The sequence below is a fragment of the Protomyctophum parallelum genome (assembly GCF_964188405.1).
Source record: "Protomyctophum parallelum genome assembly, chromosome: 13".
In the NCBI taxonomy this organism is placed as follows: Eukaryota; Metazoa; Chordata; class Actinopteri; order Myctophiformes; family Myctophidae; genus Protomyctophum; species Protomyctophum parallelum.
The window spans coordinates 38,599,779-38,621,387 of record NC_139708.1 but is presented as its reverse complement, the minus strand read 5'-3'; the positions used below and the strand labels follow the sequence as shown (position 1 = coordinate 38,621,387).

Below are 21,609 nucleotides of genomic sequence, written 5' to 3'. Positions count from 1 at the left end.
TTGTAAACAAGTGTCCACTCGCAGTAACAGTCTTTGTATTGAGTTGTGCTTGACATCATCATACTATAAATGAGCGAATGTCTGAATGTCTGTCTGTCTGTCTGTCTGTCAGAAACAAACACTTATCTCCTCATTGCCTGCACCAATCGCTCCCACTTTTCACACAGGCATTGACCATAATAATATGGAGGTCTTAACGAAGCCATTTTTCCAATAAGATTAATAATGAATTTATTAGTGAATAAAAACCCGTTTATTTGTCCGTGGTCTATCTCCGACCGAGCCACACTATTAGCACACATCTCTCCATGCCAAAATAAATCTGCACGCTCCCACAATCCAGATAGGCTACTTTTTACCGACGCAACTGTCATATTTACTGTACAGATATTGTTTTTACATCACCACACGATCATGGAGAATTGTAACTTGAAGAATTGTGTGCCTGTGGAGGGGGTGTGGGACGCATAATTCGATAGGTCACCGTTTGTAGTGTGACGTAGGAAGCGAAACCCAGCCCCGTCGGAGCATCTGTTCTGTATCCGTGTTGGATGTGAATGACCAGCGACACACAGCCAGGACTGCAGCCGCTCCGAGGACACTGTTTCTGGGCTTATGATCAGTGACACACAGCCAGGACTGCAGCCGCTCCGAGGACACTGTTTCTGGGCTTATGATCAGCGACACACAGCCAGGACTGCAGCCGCTCCGCCGCTATATATAAATGCACCATTTACACTGTCCGCCCCCTCCTCAACCACCTCCTTCGCCGTGCATTACACATGGGCTACATGCACGCTCAAAGCCTGGACACTGACAACGACAGCTTACAGCCCTGCGCGCACCCAGCGTGGCTGCGTGACACACTGAACAGCACGATCACAACGGAATGCTTATCTGTCGGGGTCTCGGGGTGGCCAAATGGAGACGTTTGGAGAAGACAGATCCCGTGCCGTCGGAACAACACAATGACAAAATACATACAGACAGATGCAATGACAACGACACGTTCCTAAATCACACAAAACATCTAATTCTTATCCTGATTATATAAAGAACAAACTACAACTTGCTTTGAAGCCCAAAAAGCCAACCTCCGCGTTCACCGTTTAATAGCTTATATCTCCACGGGCAGCAGACGGTGAGCGGTTAGGGACCGTCTACAAAGTGCAACACCGACCTTGAAAATATTCAATAACTTCCATTTATAGGCAGAATATCACCACCATATTTACATCACACATCAATGGTGTACTTATGATTGTACTACAGCATTTAATTAGCCTATACTTTAGTGCCCAACCCAACTTCCCAAGACCATCTGTAAACAATTCCCCCCCCTATCAGTAATGTGATCTATTACATCACACACTGAACATGATTTGCATATATTCAGAACGGGTAAGGACTAGTGTAGTGTAATTCTGCAAACTGTTAATAAATATTTTAATCAATCAATCAATCAATCAATCAATCCTTGTTTGTGCCGAATCTGGGTTGCACATGGTTTTTTGAACTCCCTCTGGTGTTGTTGTGTTGCTGGCATGATTAGACTGACTGAGCGTCACTGTTTATTATGATACACTTTTCATTTCATTAAAAAAAAAAACGCGGTAATGAACCCGATACCGCGGTATGCGTTACATACCGGCGGTATGGCCGTATTGCGGTTATTGCACCCAGCCCTACTCACGGGGCTGAATAACTTGACTTTAACTGCAAACTAGCAGATACACAAGCTCAGTATACCTATTTTAAAGAAATATACCAGACCACACTTAAGATGTAAATCAGATTTACTGATAGGGTTAATAGGTTATTTATGTGTTACAAATGTGTTTTAACCCTTTTTAAAGTGGTGAAGAAAATGATAAAAACATGAAATAGACACCACAGTAGACAATACAATACAAGAATGGTAGGTAAACCCTTTTTAGAATGAACCAACAATAGGCCTTGTAATATAACCAAATCGGCGCAAGCCTTTAAACCAGTTAAATCAAATTAACTCTACCTAGTGTAGAGGGCTGTGGGCAGTTCAGAAACCGTCTTCCAGTGACATCATCGATGGGGAATACAAGCTAATAAAAACGGCAGGCTTTCTAGTCTTGAAATGTTGCAATGCGAAAATGGAAGCCATCGTTCTCACGATAATGAAAAATTTACATTTTTGTAAAATAATGTTGTTTAGAAAATAATTTGCCTAATGATGATGTCACTGGAAGACGGTTTCTAAACTGCCCACAGCCCTCCTATGAGACACAGACTGAGTAGAAAGAAATTGTGCCATTTTATCATGATTATTAGTGAGGACCTATTATATGAAGATAGGTTGAAAAGTGATGAAGTGGTCCTTTAAGACTCACTCACACAAAACGGACACAAGAACCATGCAGTGTGCATCAAACTATCAGAAAACTTCCACTTCACTTCTGTGTCATGTCAACCTGTGTCAGCTCATACACTCTGGTGAATCAGTTCAGTCATTTCCCACTCCTTCAACATTCTCTCTCTTCCCCACTTCACCTAATTGAGAAACCCCCAATCAGAACACATCACTTGATCACACACACACACCAATCAGAATGAAGAACTCCAGTACCTGGTTAACTGTCTCATTTACTCTTTGCTCGGTAAACTCATTAAGCCTGGAACACACCTGTTTAACATTGCACCTCATTTTGGTTTTGTTTTCCACAGTCTCTCCTATGCATTTTACCCTTTAACTGCTATGAACGGCATGCATCGTTTTTAAACATAAGTCCTGTACTAAAACCAGGTGGGCAGTCAGACAGATATTTTGTGAAGCCACTAAGGAAATCGGGACTTCCTGAAAGTTCATATAATGGCCTGTTGTGGCGCTGTCATTGGGCCCAGAAAAACCCATAGCCCCATAGAAGTCCATGTATTTGGGCCCAACTTCACCTAGACTGTATTACCTTAATAAACATGGTCATGAATACTTTCTGCTTCCAGTCACTAGTTTAAAGTCTCATTTCTCATGTCATAATATTCTTTTTGGAAAACTATGGTCCCATTTATTTAAACAATGACCATAAAGTCGCGTATGTTCTGAGGGGCGTGGCTACCGTTACAGTCTATGATCGGGAGCCACCCCCATAGAGTATTAAAAGGATAGAGACTGATCTGGCGCGAAGCTCCGCCCCCTCCGCTATTCATGTCAGTGGAAGTTGCTCAGTGGCGTTTTGAAGCACCCGGAAGGCTGCCGGAAGGACCGTCTATTTCCGCAATTTTTCGCTGATTGTGGAACTGCAGCTGGGCTTTAACATTGAGCGCTCGGTTGCACGGGGTTTCCTCGTCAAGAGTCCACGGGGTCCGCCTGCAGTCCTTCCTCTTACCACTAGGGCCCAGCGCTTCAACGTTGGAGTGCCTCACTGGCCCCTTGGCCACCCCCCGTTCGAGTCAAAATAAAACCAACAAAGAAGAAGGGGGGGAAGTCCCGCCTCGTTTGGGCCAGCCAATGGCCAGCTGGGCCCAAACGGATCTACAAAGATGGCGACTTACAGTTCAAGGACTGACAGGCTTCATTTTACGTCCATATAAGACCCGGAGAATGCTTTGTCCATATTTTTTACAGTCTATGACTAAAACCTATTTATTTATAGATCTATTTATAACAGACAACTTTGTATTAAAGGTATAAATTTTTAACTTGGTCAACTGTTTTAGAATGACTTGTATTTAATATGTACCTTTTAGCTGTGTCCCAAACAATGGAGCCAGGGTGAAATGTTATTCACTTCAAACTGTGCTCTCCTGTGTTTTCTTTCCCTGCACACTGTTCATAAAGGATTCAATCAATCAATTACATGAACCCTATAAACGCAATGTTGTTTGTTTTGAATGTATCATTAGTTTTCATGTTCCATTTAGGTTATTTTTTTTATTGTAATACGGGGTATTTGTCAGGGAATTAAAATGTTCAGAATGCCAGACACAAACAGAGCCACCAGATAGAAAACCCACTGGACTAAAACAAATTATAAAACAGCAAAAGGGAAAGCTATCTGACACATTTGAAACTAGCAACCCGAATGCAAAAGTAACGTAAACTAGATTTCTGGCCCTAAACAGACCCAAAACAAAGAAAAGACTTGACTGTGTACAGACTCAGTCAGCACAGACTGACTGTGTACAGACTCAGTGAACACAGACTGACTGTGTACAGACTCAGTGATCACAGTCTGACTGTGTACAGACTCAGTGAACACAGTGTGACTGTGTACAGACTCAGTGAACACAGTCTGACTGTGTACAGACTCAGTGAACACAGTCTGACTGTGTACAGACTCAGTGAACACAGACTGACTGTGTACAGACTCAGTGATCACAGTCTGACTGTGTACAGACTCAGTGAACACAGTGTGACTGTGTACAGACTCAGTGATCACAGTCTGACTGTGTACAGACTCAGTGAACACAGTCTGACTGTGTACAGACTCAGTGAACACAGTCTGACTGTACAGACTCAGTGAACACAGTGACTGTGTACAGACTCAGTGAACACAGACTGACTGTGTACAGACTCAGTGAACACAGACTGACTGTGTACAGACTCAGTGAACACAGTGACTGTGTACAGACTCAGTGAACACAGACTGACTGTGTACAGACTCAGTGAACACAGTCTGACTGTGTACAGACTCAGTGAACACAGTGACTGTGTACAGACTCAGTGAACACAGACTGACTGTGTACAGACTCAGTGAACACAGTGACTGTGTACAGACTCAGTGAACACAGTGTGACTGTGTACAGACTCAGTGAGCACAGTGTGACTGTGTACAGACTCAGTGAACACAGTGACTGTGTACAGACTCAGTGAACACAGTCTGACTGTGTACAGACTCAGTGAACACAGACTGACTGTGTACAGACTCAGTGAACACAGTCTGACTGTGTACAGACTCAGTGAACACAGTCTGACTGTGTACAGACTCAGTGAACACAGTCTGACTGTGTACAGACTCAGTGAACACAGACTGACTGTGTACAGACTCAGTGAGCACAGTGTGACTGTGTACAGACTCAGTGAGCACAGTGTGACTGTGTACAGACTCAGTGAACACAGTGACTGTGTACAGACTCAGTGAACACAGTGACTGTGTACAGACTCAGTGAACACAGTCTGACTGTGTACAGACTCAGTGAACACAGTCTGACTGTGTACAGACTCAGTGAACACAGTCTGACTGTGTACAGACTCAGTGAACACAGTCTGACTGTGTACAGACTCAGTGAACACAGTCTGACTGTGTACAGACTCAGTGAACACAGTGTGACTGTGTACAGACTCAGTGAGCACAGACTGACTGTGTACAGACTCAGTGAACACAGTCTTCACTGTGTACAGACTCAGTGAGCACAGTGTGACTGTGTACAGACTCAGTGAGCACAGTGTGACTGTGTACAGACTCAGTGAACACAGTCTGACTGTGTACAGACTCAGTGAGCACAGTGTGACTGTGTACAGACTCAGTGAGCACAGTCTTGTGATTGAGAAAGGCCGTCATAGTTTATGCTGACCAGAGCATCAACTCTCGCAGTAACAGTTTCTACCCCCAGGCAGTCAGGCTGCTGAACAGCTGACCTTGAACTGTATTGCACTGTTTTGTCACTTCACTGGCACTTTTTTTCTGTTTTTTTTCTTTGTCTTTTTCTTGCACTATAGATGTTTGTTTATGTCCTGTGTGTGTATGCAAGACTGAGAGTGCTCTGAGCTAAATATTTTTCATTGTATTTATTATACTCTGTGTTCACTCCCTTCACAGACGAGACAGGTTGCTTTCTTTACTGGTGGTTTATTAAGCACTTTCCTCACTTAAAGACCAACGTCAAACTCGCTGCATAGCGATGTAAAGGGAATGAAGTTCATGGAATGCCCAAAACAATCAATAAACTGTCAAACTTTTAAGCGACGTCACGTGTTCTCAAACAAACAAACAAACAGCCTCCCTCTCACGGAAGCGACAACTCTGAACTAGTGAGCCTTACTCACATGACCATATAAGGCCTGATGGCCGGAAATGACGTGAACGCAAATGTCTGGTACTCGACTCTTAAACAAAATAAAATAATTTATCAGTATACAAAATAATGACAGAAATAATAACTACAGCAGCAGTCATACTCTGTATCTACACACATGACAAATAAACCTGAACCTGGACTACACTACAGTATGCATCCACTGCACACAAACTTAACTGGAAACTGAGTTACATTTCCTAACCGTACAGAACTCCTGGGCTGTATGACTGTTTTGATTAATTGAATACACAGGAAAGGATAGGGTGGCCACCTGCAAGACCTCAGAAAGGAGGACACTTTTGCGGGGCTCGCTCCCCAGCCTCCCCCCCCCCCCCCCCCCCAAACAGACACACACAGTGTTTAGAAAAGCGCTATAACATTCCAGATATTATTATTATTATTACTACTACTATTGCACGCACCTGATTTTCACCACCATCATCTCCAGCAGTATGTCCACAGAGAACATATATTTGCTAATTCAATTAACCTTTTTAAATGATGGGGTACCACAAAGGTCATTCCTTTTATAATCAATTTATTTTATTTCATGTTTAGATATGTTTTATGTTGAATCTCTTTCTTGTGGTTTTATTTATACAGTCTTATGGTCATCGGTGTGGGACATAGAATGAAGCCAGTAGCCTATGTTCACAGTGCTTTAGCCTCCCTTTCTTTCTGATGTCGAGCCATATTGCTCATTAAGTAGTTTTTCATTTTGGCATATTTGGTTTATTTATCCCTGCATTAACTATACTAAAGTGATTGTGAGAACACACACTCCACAAAAAACAAACAGACCATCCCACTGGCAGTGTTGACAGGTTTTGGAAGAGAAACAAGCAACCATGTCTATGAAAACAAGCCCAAAAGAAGCCTGACTAGACTTAGTAGACTATTTTATAAAACAAGGCCAAAGTCGCTTATAATTAAGCGGACATGGCAACGTCTCCTCTCTCTTTTTAAGACAGTGGGAGTGTGGCCGGCTTGCTGCGGAGCTGAGCAGCCCTGCAGAGCTTTTAATACAGAGACGACGTAAATGACAGTTATGACACAAGCAATTATGTGTCCGGCCAGAGGTTGAGTTGGGAGGAGGACAGGTGGGTCTAAAACCGGACTGTCCGGCGTGAAACCGGACGTCTGGCCACCCTAGGAAAGGACCTCAATGGAAACAGGCCATATCTTGGGTTTAATCCTTTTGGTAAATGGTAAATTGTGCTTTTATATAGCACTTTTATCACAATCATACTCTTGTTTGTATTCAACTTTACTTTATGTGCGTGTTTCTTGCAAACTGTTTCTTACAAATAAAGCAGTCAATCCATCAATGAGTTACACAATGGAATCCTCGTTTATCTCTGAGAGTGTAGCCTACAGGAGTCTGGTTTCAACTTCCAGTCAAGAGTCCTGGCTATGAGACAAATGCAAGCAAGCACATGGGCAAGGTTAATTAGCATGTAGTGTTTGAAATGAATGGGGGTGGCCACTATTCTGGTCTGGTAGCATACAGAGAGAGCATGCTTTCGTCTACACAAACCCAACCAACCAACAAGTCTAACAATGTTTGACTACATGTTTTCAAGTCAGTTTAAAGGGGTATTTATTTTCTCTTTAAAACAGTTTTCCTGTGCTCCCCCCCCCCCCCCCCCCCCCCCCCTGCATACCGTTCATGAAGTATTAACCCATTCTGAACGTGGAACCCATTTTGGTGTTAGCATCATGTTGTGCTTTAGCTATTGAAAAATAGCTAACGCGATACGAGCTTGTAGGTCTGCTATTTTTGAAAAACCTAAGACACTTTTAGAATCTGATCTCGGGTCAGAATGGGTTAATAATGAAACTGTCAGGATGTAGAGGACATTTTTTTAATCTGATCTCAGGTCAGAATGGGTTAAATCAATCAACATGAACCCTAACATTAGGTTAGGTTTGCCTATGAGATGTAGTGGAGTATTACATGTAAACACATGTAGTGGAATAAACAGTGCAAATTACAATTTGCCAGCTATAGGAATAGAGTAGTATAGAGTAAAGAGCTGACACCTACTGTCCACCTACTGTATTACACAGTGGGTGGAAAAAAATAAGGGTTAACCACACCCCTTAAGGCAAAACCACACCCCTCGGGGGAGTGACCCCCAAAGGTACCTATGAGCCAGTGACATCCATAGGTACCTCTCTAGAAGGAAAGAAGGAAGGGAACTGGACTGTAGGTCTACACGTTGCCTTGTTATCTGACTAATAATAAACTTTCAGATAAATGCTACAATACAATTTTTTGATGTAACCACTTAATCCCTACTTTGTCGCACGACAAATAGTGGAAAAGTGTCATATTTCATCTACATTTGTTTATATCAAAAAGATTGTTTGCATTCATGCCCATAATGACATGCCCCAAATAGGGACACACCGTGCCAGGTTTTCAATAACGTTGAATTGTGGAAAAATGCAATCTTAATTGTTTACTTCTTAAATGCTGCTGTGAGTGACAACAGAGTAATGGAGGCCTTACGGTAAACACTTTCAAAAACATTTTTGTTGAATTTCTGTGATGTGGTACAGTTGGCAAAACGCTTCATTGTGTCTATTCTAGATTAGGTCAGACCAAATTAGTACATTTATGTTGATATATACAGCAACACAGGTAGCAATTATTGTTGTCTCTTTACAGTAGTAAATGATAGAGGAATGAGACCACTGTGCAATGCACATAGATAGTTTCAATGCCTTTTAACCCATTTTGGGGCGGGAAATCCCTTTTGGTGTTTTAAACATTATGTTATAATTTAGCCATTGAAAAATAGCGGACCTACAAGCTCGTAGCGCGGCGCTCGGTGCCGCGCTACGAGCTTGTAGGTCTGCTGTCAACGTTTCAGAGCGAACGTTTTTAACTCAAATCTTTGCATCTGGAGAGGATCCCTGGAACAACATATTTCCAGATGGGGGTCGGAGGCCAATTTCATATAATTCTGGGGGTCCTTGACGTGTAATATTGAGAACCACTGACATAGAACCATGTGCTGTTGTCCTGGCCTGTGTGTTCAGAAACACATTCAGGGTAATGTTGTCCTGGCCTGTGTGTTCAGAAACACAGTCAGGCTTCGTGCACACATAAAGAACAACTGTTCTGTGCTCTGCCTGTGTTTCGTGTTTGATTGCCCCCCCAAAAGCATTGAGGCGGCCATCGCCCTGCAGGGCACGACCTATACGCTGTAAAGACTATCATTTGTTTGGGTGGAAGTTGCGGGATTTTAGCGGAAGTATCGCCCCGAGGAAATGACGTTGATGCTTTACAAATCAGTTTACATTCGCCGCGAATGAAACAAGTGTAATGTGATTGGTCGGGGAAAATATCGTATCCAGGGGGAAATACATCTGACGGATGTTCCCGGGGGATACATCCGCCGATAGCTTCTCTGCCTTACGTTGTGACCAGGCTTTACTTTATGCTTCTCTGCCTTACGTTGTGACCTGCAGGCTTTACTTTATGCTTCTCTGCCTTACGTTGTGACCAGGCTTTACTTTATGCTTCTCTGCCTTACGTTGTGACCAGGCTTTTCTTTATGCTTCTCTGCCTTACGTTGTGACCAGGCTTTTCTTTATGCTTCTCTGCCTTACGTTGTGACCGGCAGGCTTTTCTTTATGCTTCTCTGCCTTACGTTGTGACCAGGCTTTACTTTATGCTTCTCTGCCTTACGTTGTGACCAGGCTTTACTTTATGCTTCTCTGTCTTATGTTGTGACCAGGCTTTACTTTATGCTTCTCTGCCTTACGTTGTGACCAGGCTTTACTTTATGCTTCTCTGCCTTACGTTGTGACCAGGCTTTACTTTATGCTTATCTGCCTTACGTTGTGACCAGGCTTTACTTTATGCTTCTCTGCCTTACGTTGTGACCAGGCTTTACTTTATGCTTCTCTGCCTTACGTTGTGACCAGGCTTTACTTCATGCTTCTCTGTCTTACGTTGTGACCAGGCTTTACTTTATGCTTCTCTGCCTTATGTTGTGACCAGGCTTTACTTTATGCTTCTCTGCCTTACGTTGTGACCAGACTTTACTTTATGCTTCTCTGCCTTACGTTGTGACCAGGCTTTACTTTATGCTTCTCTGCCTTACGTTGTGACCAGGATTTACTTTAAGCTTCTCTGTCTTATGTTGTGACCAGGCTTTACTTTATGCTTCTCTGCCTTACGTTGTGACCAGGGTTTTCTTTATGCTTCTCTGTCTTACGTTGTGACCAGGCTTTACTTCATGCTTCTCTGCCTTACGTTGTGACCTGCAGGCTTTACTTCATGCTTCTCTGCCTTACGTTGTGACCTGCAGGCTTTTCTTTATGCTTCTCTGCCTTACGTTGTGACCTGCAGGCTTTTCTTTATGCTTCTCTGCCTTACGTTGTGACCTGCAGGCTTTTCTTTATGCTTCTCTGCCTTACGTTGTGACCTGCAGGCTTTTCTTTATGCTTCTCTGCCTTACGTTGTGACCTGCAGGCTTTTCTTTATGCTTCTCTGCCTTACGTTGTGACCTGCAGGCTTTTCTTTATGCTTCTCTGCCTTACGTTGTGACCTGCAGGCTTTTCTTTATGCTTTTCTGCCTTACGTTGTGACCTGCAGGCTTTTCTTTATGCTTCTCTGCCTTACGTTGTGACCAGGCTTTTCTTTATGCTTTTCTGCCTTACGTTGTGACCTGCAGGCTTTTCTTTTCGCAGATAAGTATAAGCCTGGGAGCGAGGCTATAGGCGGCCATGAAACACGGGCAGAGCACAGAACAGTTGTTCTTTATGTGTGTACGAGGCCTCGGGGTGCTGTCGTCTTGGCTTGTGTGTTCACTGTTCAGACAGAAAGCTTATGGAATGATGTCAGAGTGCTGCATGTGCTGTGTCTGGCACGCACGCACGCACGCATGCACGCACGCACGCACGCACTCCACCCACACCTCTTCTTGTTGTCATAACAAAACTACGTGCACATGACGCGACTGTGTGTGTGTGTGTGTGTGTGTGTGTGTGTGTGTGTGTGTTAAAAGTAGGGATCAAACAGGTCCTCCTTTATGGAAAACGGCCACAGGCTTCACAGACCTGTTTAAGTGGTTGTGTGTGTGTGTGTGTGTGTGTGTGTGTGTGTGTGTGTGTGTGTGTGTGTGTGTGTGTGTGTGTGTGTGCGTGTGCGTGTCTGTGTAGGAGGTTTATAAAGCACATTCACCAAATGACGTTCAAACTATTTGGTGAAACATTTACTGTAAATGAACATCCCGTTACGACTTACATTAAGCAAGCATGCACTTACATTAAGCAAGAACAAAAAGCATGGGAATACATCACACACAGTAGTTGCTAGAAGCTAAGAAAGTAACAGTGGAATGTCTATATAATGAAACTATACATATAAACTATACATAATATACTATATTATGCTATACATATGTACTATGAAGTGCTCTCACTACATACAATGCAATTCTAGTGCTGTCTACATAACATGCTATTGCTATAAGTCTGTATCAAATGCTATCTAAGTCTACAGAAATGCTATCTAAGGGGGTTAGGGTAAGTGCTACGGGCCATGATGGAGTCTGAAAAGGTGGGTTTTCAGACTACGGCGGAAGATTGGGAGTGATGCTGCAGTTCTGACTGCAATGGGAAGTGCATTCCACAGTTTTGGAGCCAGAAGGGAGAAGAGTTTGGGACGTGTGGAGCGTTGTCCCGGCGTTTTTAGTGAGGGTACTTCCAGCTTCCCTGCGTTGGCTGATCTGAGTGCGTGGGAGGGTTTGTAGGGTTCGATCATAGTTTTGGTTGCTTTGAATGCCAGCATCAGAGTTTTGTATTCTGTGCGGGCTGCGACCGGGAGCCAGTGGAGGGAGCGGAGCAGGGGGGAGACATGTGAGAATTTTGGCTGGTTGATCAGCATTTTGGATCAGCTGGAGAGGCTTAAGTGCACATGCTGGTAGGCCAGTAAGGAGGGAGTTACAATAGTCGAGTTTTGACAAGACTGTTGTCTGGATTAGGAGCTGGGCTGATTCCTGGGTGAGGAACGGTCTAATTCGTCGTATGTTATAGAGTGTGAACCTACAGGATCGAGTGACAGCTGTGATGTGTGATGTGTTTAAAAAAAAAACATAACAAACCAAACAATGAATGTAATACTTATTCAACATTGTTACATTGCTATGTAGCAATTCCATATCAATACACGACATCATTTTTCTAACACTATTTAAAAAAAAATACTGTATACATGTGTGAGAGTGGTTGGAGTGGACTGTGATGTTATTGGCTCAGGCGTAGAGAGTTTTCCTTCTACTGTTGCTGTTTCAGCTGCATGTTTCACTACAAGTTGGCTCTTGCTTTTAGTTCCTAAGAGAATAGTTCCAACAGAGTGCTGTTTGGCCCACAGTAAGCTTCCAAACGGCATGTTACTGCCACTGTAGCCTCGGAAACCCAGACGTTTGTTTTTTTTTCAGGGAGAAAAAAAAAGTCTGGATCTGAGTCCACTTCAATTCGGCATAGAGCAGCGCAAACATTGATCACTCTCTGCTGATTTCTGATCGTCTGCACCTTTGTTAAATTGATGCACACACGCACACATGTACACACACACTCACACACACACTCTCACACACACACACACGCACTCACACACGCGCACGCGCACGCGCACGCGCACGCGCGCACACACACACACACACACACACACACACACACACACACACACACACACACACACACACACACACACACACACACACACACACACACACACACACTCCTCTCTCTCTCTCTGTCGCTCTAAGTAATTAGCCTCATGTCGCACAGCTGCGCATAGGTGCAGTTCCAGGCTACTGCCCTAGAACAACATATTTTCCCCCTGCTGTGAAAGAATATTATATATATTCAAAAAATTCAAAAAATAGCAGATCTACAAGCTCATGTACATCTACTATTTTCCAATAGCTAAAGCATAACATGATGCATTAAAACACCAAAATGGGTTAAATAAAAACATTTTCTGTTACTCATCACAGTAAAACATCCACTTTATATATTAAATAAATAACTGCTTCAAATTGCACGCATTCTATCAAAGATAGCTCAAGGACAATTACTGAGGATTACTGACGCGAGGCAGTCGGAACAACGTGTTCACTTTGATAACTCCCTCTCCGTTATCTGCTGTGTGAATTATGGCATCACAACCGTCCTCCACATTTGGCTAAATGCTTCCACGATGACCATACAGCATACGGTATAACTATTAACCCATTTAGACGTGAGCACAATTCTACAAATGTCTTCTAAATCATGACGGTTTTCTGAAAACCCTACTGTATGTTTCTATGTCAGTGGTTCTCAAACTGTTTCCTGTCAAGGACCCCTAGAATTATATATCTATTTGGCATTGCCGACCCCCAATCTGAAAACAATGTCGAAGCAAAGATTTGAGTTAAAAACGTTTGCTCTGAAAGAATATATTCAAAGATTTGCGCCTCATTGTCACGATCTTTCAAAAATAGCAGACCTACAAGCTCATAGCGCGGCACTGGGTTGCCGCGCTATGAGCTTGTAGATCTGCTATTTTTCAACAGCTAAAGTATAACATAAATGCTTCAAACACACTGCGATGGCTGGCAGAGTAACAGAACATGTTTTTATTTAAAGTAATATTTAAAGTGGATGTTTTACTGTGATGGCTGGCAGAGTAACAGAACATGTTTTTATTTAAAGTCATATTTAAAGTGGATGTTTTACTGTGATGGCTGGCAGAGTAACAGAACATGTTTTTATTTAAAGTCATATTTAAAGTGGATGTTTTACTGTGATGGCTGGCAGAGTAACAGAACATGTTTTTATTTAAAGTCATATTTAAAGTGGATGTTTTACTGTGATGGCTGGCAGAGTAACAGAACATGTTTTTATTTAAAGTAATATTTAAAGTGGATGTTTTACTGTGATGGCTGGCAGAGTAACAGAACATGTTTTTATTTAAAGTAATATTTAAAGTGGATGTTTTACTGTGATGGCTGGCAGAGTAACAGAAGATGTTTTTATTTAAAGTCATATTTAAAGTGGATGTTTTACTGTGATGGCTGGCAGAGTAACAGAACATGTTTTTATTTAAAGCAATATTTAAAGTGGATGTTTTACTGTGATGGCTGGCAGAGTAAAAAAAAATGAAAAAACACAGATTAGAGTTGTTTCCGATATCGGAAACAACTGCCTAACATGTTGGTATCTGTGAATATGCCAGTGCATTCCTATCTGTCATACTGTATCGAATGCTTCAGTTGATGTTTTATATATATTTTGTCTTCCTGTGTTTCTCTTCACAGAGCGGAGAAGACAGAGGTGCTGAGCGATGACCTCCTACAGGTGATTATATGACCCTGTACAGTTAATGAATAGAGGGTAATGCGCGTGACATCATCGTCATACCCGGAAGTTGTGCGTGAACGCCTGTACTTCTGTCCTTGACAGAATCCTGTCTGACTGCATTAACCCATTCTGACCTGAGATCAGATTCATACGAGGTTTCCACTGGACACACACTGGTCTGATTAACCCATTCTGACCTGAGATCAGATTCTAAAAAATGTCAGTCTTTCTATGAGCTTGTAGATCTGCTATTTTTCAATAGCTAAAGCACGACATGATGCTAACACCAAATGGGTTCCCGTTCAGAATGGGTTAAATGACGTTAAAGGACAACTTTAGTTTTTTTATTTTCAACCAAGGTTCATGTTTTAGGTCGTTATTCGAGAAAGTAAAAGATGAGTGTTAATTGTTTTTCGTTTGCTGATTTCTTTCGTTTTAGGGTATTTAGCTGTCTTTGACAGGGGGGCGGGGGCATTCGAGCATGGGGCTAAATATGTATTTTTTTTTGCAACATTTTATAGCGATTTCTTTTTTATTATTATTTACTATAGCGGGATAGTCCTACTAGAGCCCAAGGAATTATATTTGGCCACAAAAGATCACGGGATCTACTGAATGTGTCAAACTGACATATTGAGCCTACGACACACACCTTCACATTCAGTAGATCCTGTGATCTTTTGTGGCCAGATGTAATTTCCTGGGGTCTAGTAGGACTATAGTAAATAATAAATAAAACAAATCGCCATAATATTTTGTAAAAAATAAACACTCATCTTTTACTTTCTCTAATAACAACCTAAAACATGAACCTTGGTTGAAAAAAACTAAAGTTGTCCTTTAAACTCACTTTGCCACTCTATTTTGCCATTCCCTTTATGCATGCGCATGCCCCTCTATATAACATCAGTCTGTTAGCATGCTGCTGCTGTTAGCATACTTGTATGACCCTAAGCTATAGTTTATAGCTTCAGTCTAAGAACCAGTGTGTCCTTTTTTTTGAGTGGTGCAACCACTCCCTTACGGAGATGTGTGTGTGTGGCTGGCTGGGTGGGTCTGAGCACGACAACAGCATGGTTGTTTTTCACCACACGTGCGCAACCTAACGCGTATACACACAAACACACACACGCACACATTAACTGTATATATGATGATTTCGGGTGTGCCAGTACAGTGCAGTACAGTGACAGTACAGTACAGTAGAGGGACCGGCACACGGTAACTGTCATTTCCCGACCGTTTCGGACGCGGGGCGTTCCTTCCGGGTAGTACCCATGGAGCGCTGACATGATTGGTTGGTCGGTTCCTGTCGTAGTACCCATCGAGCTTTGACATGATTGGTCGGCTCCTATCGTAGTACCCCTCGAGCGTTGACATGATTGGTCGGCTCCTATCGTAGTACCCCTCGAGCGCTGACATGATTGGTCGGCTCCTGTCGTAGTGCCCATCGAGCGTTGACATGATTGGTTGGTTGGCTCCTATCGTAGTACCCCTCGAGCGCTGACATGATTGGTTGGTTGGCTCCTATCGTAGTGCCCATCGAGCGTTGACATGATTGGTTGGTTGGCTCCTATCGTAGTACCCATCGAGCGTTGACATGATTGGTCGGCTCCTATCGTAGTGCCCATCGAGCATTGACATGATTGGTCGGTTGGCTCCTATCGTAGTGCCCTTCTTGCTGTCCTCGTGGTTCCTGTCACGTCCTACGTAGAGATTCATTCATAAATGTAACCCATTTTGGGCGGGAACACCCTTTTGTTTGTTTTAAACATTGTTATAATTTAGCAATTGAAAAATAGCAGATCTACAGCGCTACGAGCTTGTAGATCTGCTATTTTTGAAAAAATCGTGAAAATGAGGCACAAATCTTTGAATATGTATTCTTTCAGAGTGAACGTTTTCAACTCAAATCTTTGATTCTGTGGGGGGGTCCCTGGAACTACATGTTTTCAGATGGGGGTCAGCGGCCAATTACATGTATTTTTGGGGGTCCTTGACATGAAAAAAACTGACATAGAAACATGGGTTTTTCACAGAACTGTCAGGATTTAGAAGACATTTGTAGAATCCGCCTGCAGTACCAGGTTTTGACCAGTAGGGAGACGACCGGCCAGGGTCATCGGGGGGGATCGGGACTCGAACCCGCGACACACTGTGTTGCTGGATTACCAGCCAAGGTTGTGAGCTTGTAGATCGGCTATTTTCATCCAGAGTACAAACAGTCATTACGGCGGCATCGAGGCCCGCCAAAACACATTTTAGTCGACTGAATCAACCGTAGATTTAGTCGACTAAAACTAGACTAACAACTAAACAATTCCAGGGGACTAAAATGTGACTAAAACTAAATGAAAACTATTTAAAGGTTTTATGACATTCATTTTCATTTATTTTTCTTTTTTCTTTTAGGTTTTATGACCTCAATTACACCCAAAAAACCTGAACTTTGAACATTCAGTGGATTTTCTGTGGTCTGAAGTTTTCTTTGGGGTTTTTTGGGCCTTTTGAGCTACAATGAAAACATGCAACACAGTGAAACAGTGACATCTGCTGGCAAATCCCATTGACATATATGGGATTTGCAGTAAGTGATGTCACTTACTGCCGGCAAATCAGAGCACCTGTTTGAGCCAGAAAACCCCAGATCACAGAAAATCTACTGAATGTTAAAAGTTCATGTTTTTTGGGTGCAATTGAGATTAGAAAACCTAAAAAAAAACAAGAACAATTCCAAAACCTTTTTTTTAATGTCACAATCCCTTTAAAAGAATATGACTAATAACTAAAATCAATGTTTTTGCTGCCAAAAACGACACTGGTACTACCATTCAGTCCCTGTGCTCTGGTAAAGACTATAGGCTGGAGGAATACTGGACAACTCACCCCGGTGCATGCCCGTTTTTCCCGTGGGATAACTTTGTAATATGCTATTTCTTTGTGGACAAAATATAAAAAGATACTCCTGTTGAAAGGCTATATTATTTTACTTGTATTGACCCTATAAACAATTTAGTATTATTTAGTATTATGTAAGGTTTTGCCCACTCAAATGGTACCCCGTCAGATAATCCCCACATATCCTACAACAACTTCTGTGAACAGACTTCACTGTAGTAAATTATATTTGTACTGTCTGCTGTAATGAAAGTTTATAGTTAGAGAGATTCAAAATCCAGCCGTCTGCTGTCCAGCCTCTCCCACCCCTCACTGGGGGAAAATCTGGGAGGAAAACAGAAACGGGGTGAGTTGTCTTGTTACTGGCTGGAGTACTGACTGACTGTTGGCAGTTTAACCCATTTTGGTGTTAGCATCATGTCGTGCTTTAGCTATTGAAAAAAAGCAGACCTACAAGCTCGTAGCGCACCACCGAGTGGCGCGCTACGAGCTTGTAGGTCTGCTATTTTTGAAAAATCGAAGAGCGACTGACATAGAAGACATTTTTTTAGAATCTGATCTCAGGTCAGAATGGAAAACTGTCAGGATGTAGAAGACATTTTTAGAGTCTGATCTCAGGTCAGAATGAAAACTGTCAGGATGTAGAAGACATTGTTAGAATCTGATCTCAGGTCAGAATGGTAAACTGTCAGGATGTAGAAGACATTTTTTAGAATCTGATCTCAGGTCAGAATGAAAACTGTCAGGATGTAGAAGACATTTTTAGAATCTGATCTCAGGTCAGAATGAAAACTGTCAGGATGTAGAAGACATTTTTAGAATCTGATCTCAGGTCAGAATGGGTTAAACCGCCCCGGGGTCCACTTTCATTCAGTGATGATGATGATGATGATGTCATTGTCATCACTTTCGCCCCAATCCATCCCAGAATGCACTCTGTTCCAACCCGGAAGGAGGAGTGAAATCGCCTCATGCGCTTTTAGAGCAACTTAATGCAAAGTGGATGGGAGGAGAACTCGGGTCCTCTCTATTCATATATACTCGAAGGTTCCGCCAGTACAGTCATGTGTCACGGTGGCTTTTCCACTCAGTCCACGAAGATTAAAACTCAGCCCCGGTGCTCTGACTTCACCTCTACACTGACCCCATTTAACTCATTCTGACCTGAGATCAGATTCTAACAATGTCTTCTACATCCTGACGGTTTTCATTCTGACCTGAGATCAGATTCTAACAATGTCTTCTATGTCAGTCGCCCTTCGATTTTTCAAAAAATAGCTGTAGGCGGTGGCGCGCTATGAGCTTGTAGATCTGCTATTTTTCAATAGCTAAAGCATAACATGATGCTAACACCAAAATGGGTTCCCGCCCCAAAATGGGTTAAAATAACAATCAACTTTACTAGAGTTAACCCATTCTGGGGGCGGGAACCGTCCTTTTGGTGTTTTCAAGCATCATGTTATACTTTAGCTATTGAAAAAAAATAAAAGCAGATCTACAAGCTCATAAGAGCTTTATTATAGGTCCGCTGTTTTCGATAAATCGTGAACATTTTAACTCAAATCTTTGGGGTTCCCGGAATAACATTTTCAGATGGGGTCGGTCGGTCGGTGGCCAATTAATTATATATCATTTTTGGGGTCCTTGACGTGAAATAGTTGAGAACCACTTGGATTTAGAAACATGGGTTTTTCAGAAAACTGTCAGGATTTAGAAGAGTTGTTTTTTATTATTATTTTTTTCGTTGGGCCTAAATGGGTTAATTAGACCTTCCTCGACAAGAACCAATTAAGACAGTCACTTGGCAGTATGTGGTGACCTTGAATGCACGCATGCAGGAACGCAAGCACACACACACACACACGCACGCACGCACACGCGCACGCACGCACGCACACACACACACACGTGCGTGCACACTGACCTGGTGTGCCAGCTGGGAAATTCCTTCCGCTGTGAAGATGAAATTAGTTTAGAGGGTGGTTTTGGATTTGAACCTTCCAGTGTGCTCGTTGTGTCCGTCCGATAATTTACCAGAAAGAAAACGGAGTGTTTTCACTTACCGTAATCCATTTAGACCTGAGGAGGATTCTACAAAATGTCTTATAAATCAATTTACAATTTAGGCATTTAGCAGACGCTCTTAATCCAGAGCGACTTACATTAAGCAAGAACAAAAAGCATGGGAATACATCACATAAAAGCATTTATCATGAAACATGCGTAAGCTAAGAAAGTAACAGTGGAATATTTATATAATGAAACTATACATATAAACTATATATCTATACTACTATGCTATACATATGTACTATGGCGTGCTATGACTATAATGCAATTATAGTGCTGTCTACATAACATGCTATAAGTCTGTATCAAATGCTATCTAAGTCTACAGAAATGCTATCTAAGGGGGTGGGGTAAGTGCTGGAGTGATGGAGTCTGAAAAGGTGGGTTTTCAGACTACGGCGGAATATTGGGAGTGATGCTGCAGTTCTGACTGCAATGGGAAGTGCATTCCACAGTTTTGGAGCCAGAAGGGAGAAGAGTTTGGGACGTGTGGAGCGTTGTCCCGGCGTTTTTAGTGAGGGTACTTCCAGCTTCCCTGCGTTGGCTGATCTGAGTGCGCGGGAGGGTTTGTAGGGTTCACGACGGTTTCCTGAAATAAAAATGTTTCTATGTCAGTCGTTCTCAAACTATTTCATGTCAAGGACCCTCGAAATTGTATATGTAACTGGCCCGCCGACCCCCCCATCTGAAAAGGTTGTTCCAGGGACTTGAGTAAAAATATATTTTCAAAGATTTGCGCCGCGATTTTCAAGAGTTTTTTCAAAGATAGCAGAGTGCCGCGCTATGATGAGCTTGTAGATCTGCTGTTTTTCAATAGCTAAAGTATAACATAAATAATGCTTCAAAACACCTAAAGGGGGTTCCCGCCCAAAATGGGCTTTAGTTAACAGCAAAGAGGTCATGCGTGTGTGTGTGTGTGTGTGTGTGTGTGTGTGTGTGTGTGTGTGTTCTCCGACCTACAGTATATGGCAGGGCACTACCACTATAGTCTCTACAGTATATACAGTATGTACAGTATATACAGCCTATTCGTTGGCAGCACTAATAGATATCGTCCCCCTCTCTCAAGCGAGCACTCGCACCGGTCGGCGGTTCGGGCGTGAAGCTGAAAGCAAACTTTATTTACCTGCCCCAAAGTTTTATTTACCTGCCGGGGAGGGCAAGCAGGGCAACGCTTATAGTGTCAACGACTGCTATGATAATGGTCAATAAAGGTGAGAGAGAGAGAGAGAGAGAGAGAGAGAGAGAGAGAGAGAGAATATAATTAGAAGGGTGCAGTTGTCAATGAGATAGGTGTGTGTGCGCGCTCGCTAGCTCGCCCTCATAAGAGTATACTACTCACATTTATGACCTGCAATGACTGTGAACTTTGAACCCTCCCTGTGCACGCCCTAGGCCTGTCAACTGAGGAGACAGTGTGGAGAATGCAGAGCCAGGTGCTTTCTCTTTCTACTGTACGTTCTACTGTACTGGACACCATGTGTTTCACAACACTCTTTCATGTCAAAGGACCCCCCAAATGACAGTAATTATAGCCCCGCGGACCCCCCATTTGAAAATATAATTCTGCCAGGGCAGGGACCATGATGCACCATAAGAGAAGACTGTCTGTCTGTCTGTCTGTCCTTTCTGTCTGTCTGTCTGTCTGTCTGCTGAATTGACCTTTGGTCCAGAGCCAAGTGCTGTGCTGTTAGTCAGTCTGCATTCCTGCAACATCAGGTGTTGTGGGTGGAATTCACGCACGCACACACACACACACGCACGCATGCACGCACGCAGCCACGCACACACACACACATGCACGCGCGCGCACGCACGCACGCACGCACACGCCGGTAACTCACACGCTGCTCAATATAAAGTGTGTGTGTGCACGCGGTGCATCATGTCCTATGAGGTCGTGATCATCTGGAAGGTAAACAAACACTGAATGGATAAATAATGTGTCATAAGTATGACTCGTCAGCATCTGGAAAGGAAAGCGTTGGGGATTTGGGACCTATATACGAGTACAGAATGACTTCACTGGTTCCTACTGTACATTCTACTGTACTACCAGAATGACTTCACTGGTTCCTACTGTACATTTTACTGTACTACCAGGATGACTTCACTGGTTCCTACTGTACATTCTACTGTACTACCAGGATGACTTCACTGGTTCCTACTGTACATTTTACTGTGCTACCAGGATGACTTCACTGGTTTCTACTGTACTACCAG

At 42.8% G+C, this 21,609-nt stretch overlaps 1 protein-coding gene across 2 annotated transcripts in view; it reads left to right on the top strand.

Annotated features, from left to right (window-relative positions):
* Positions 1–21,609, top strand: part of LOC310869938 (rho GTPase-activating protein 17-like) — a 121,913-nt gene that overhangs the window by 24,599 nt on the left and 75,705 nt on the right. For both annotated transcript variants that reach the window (XM_083780928.1, XM_083780929.1), the window contains exon 2: positions 14,376–14,415. In XM_083780928.1, coding sequence (XP_083637054.1) covers positions 14,376–14,415 — 40 coding nt within the window. The remainder of the gene's footprint in view (positions 1–14,375; positions 14,416–21,609) is intronic.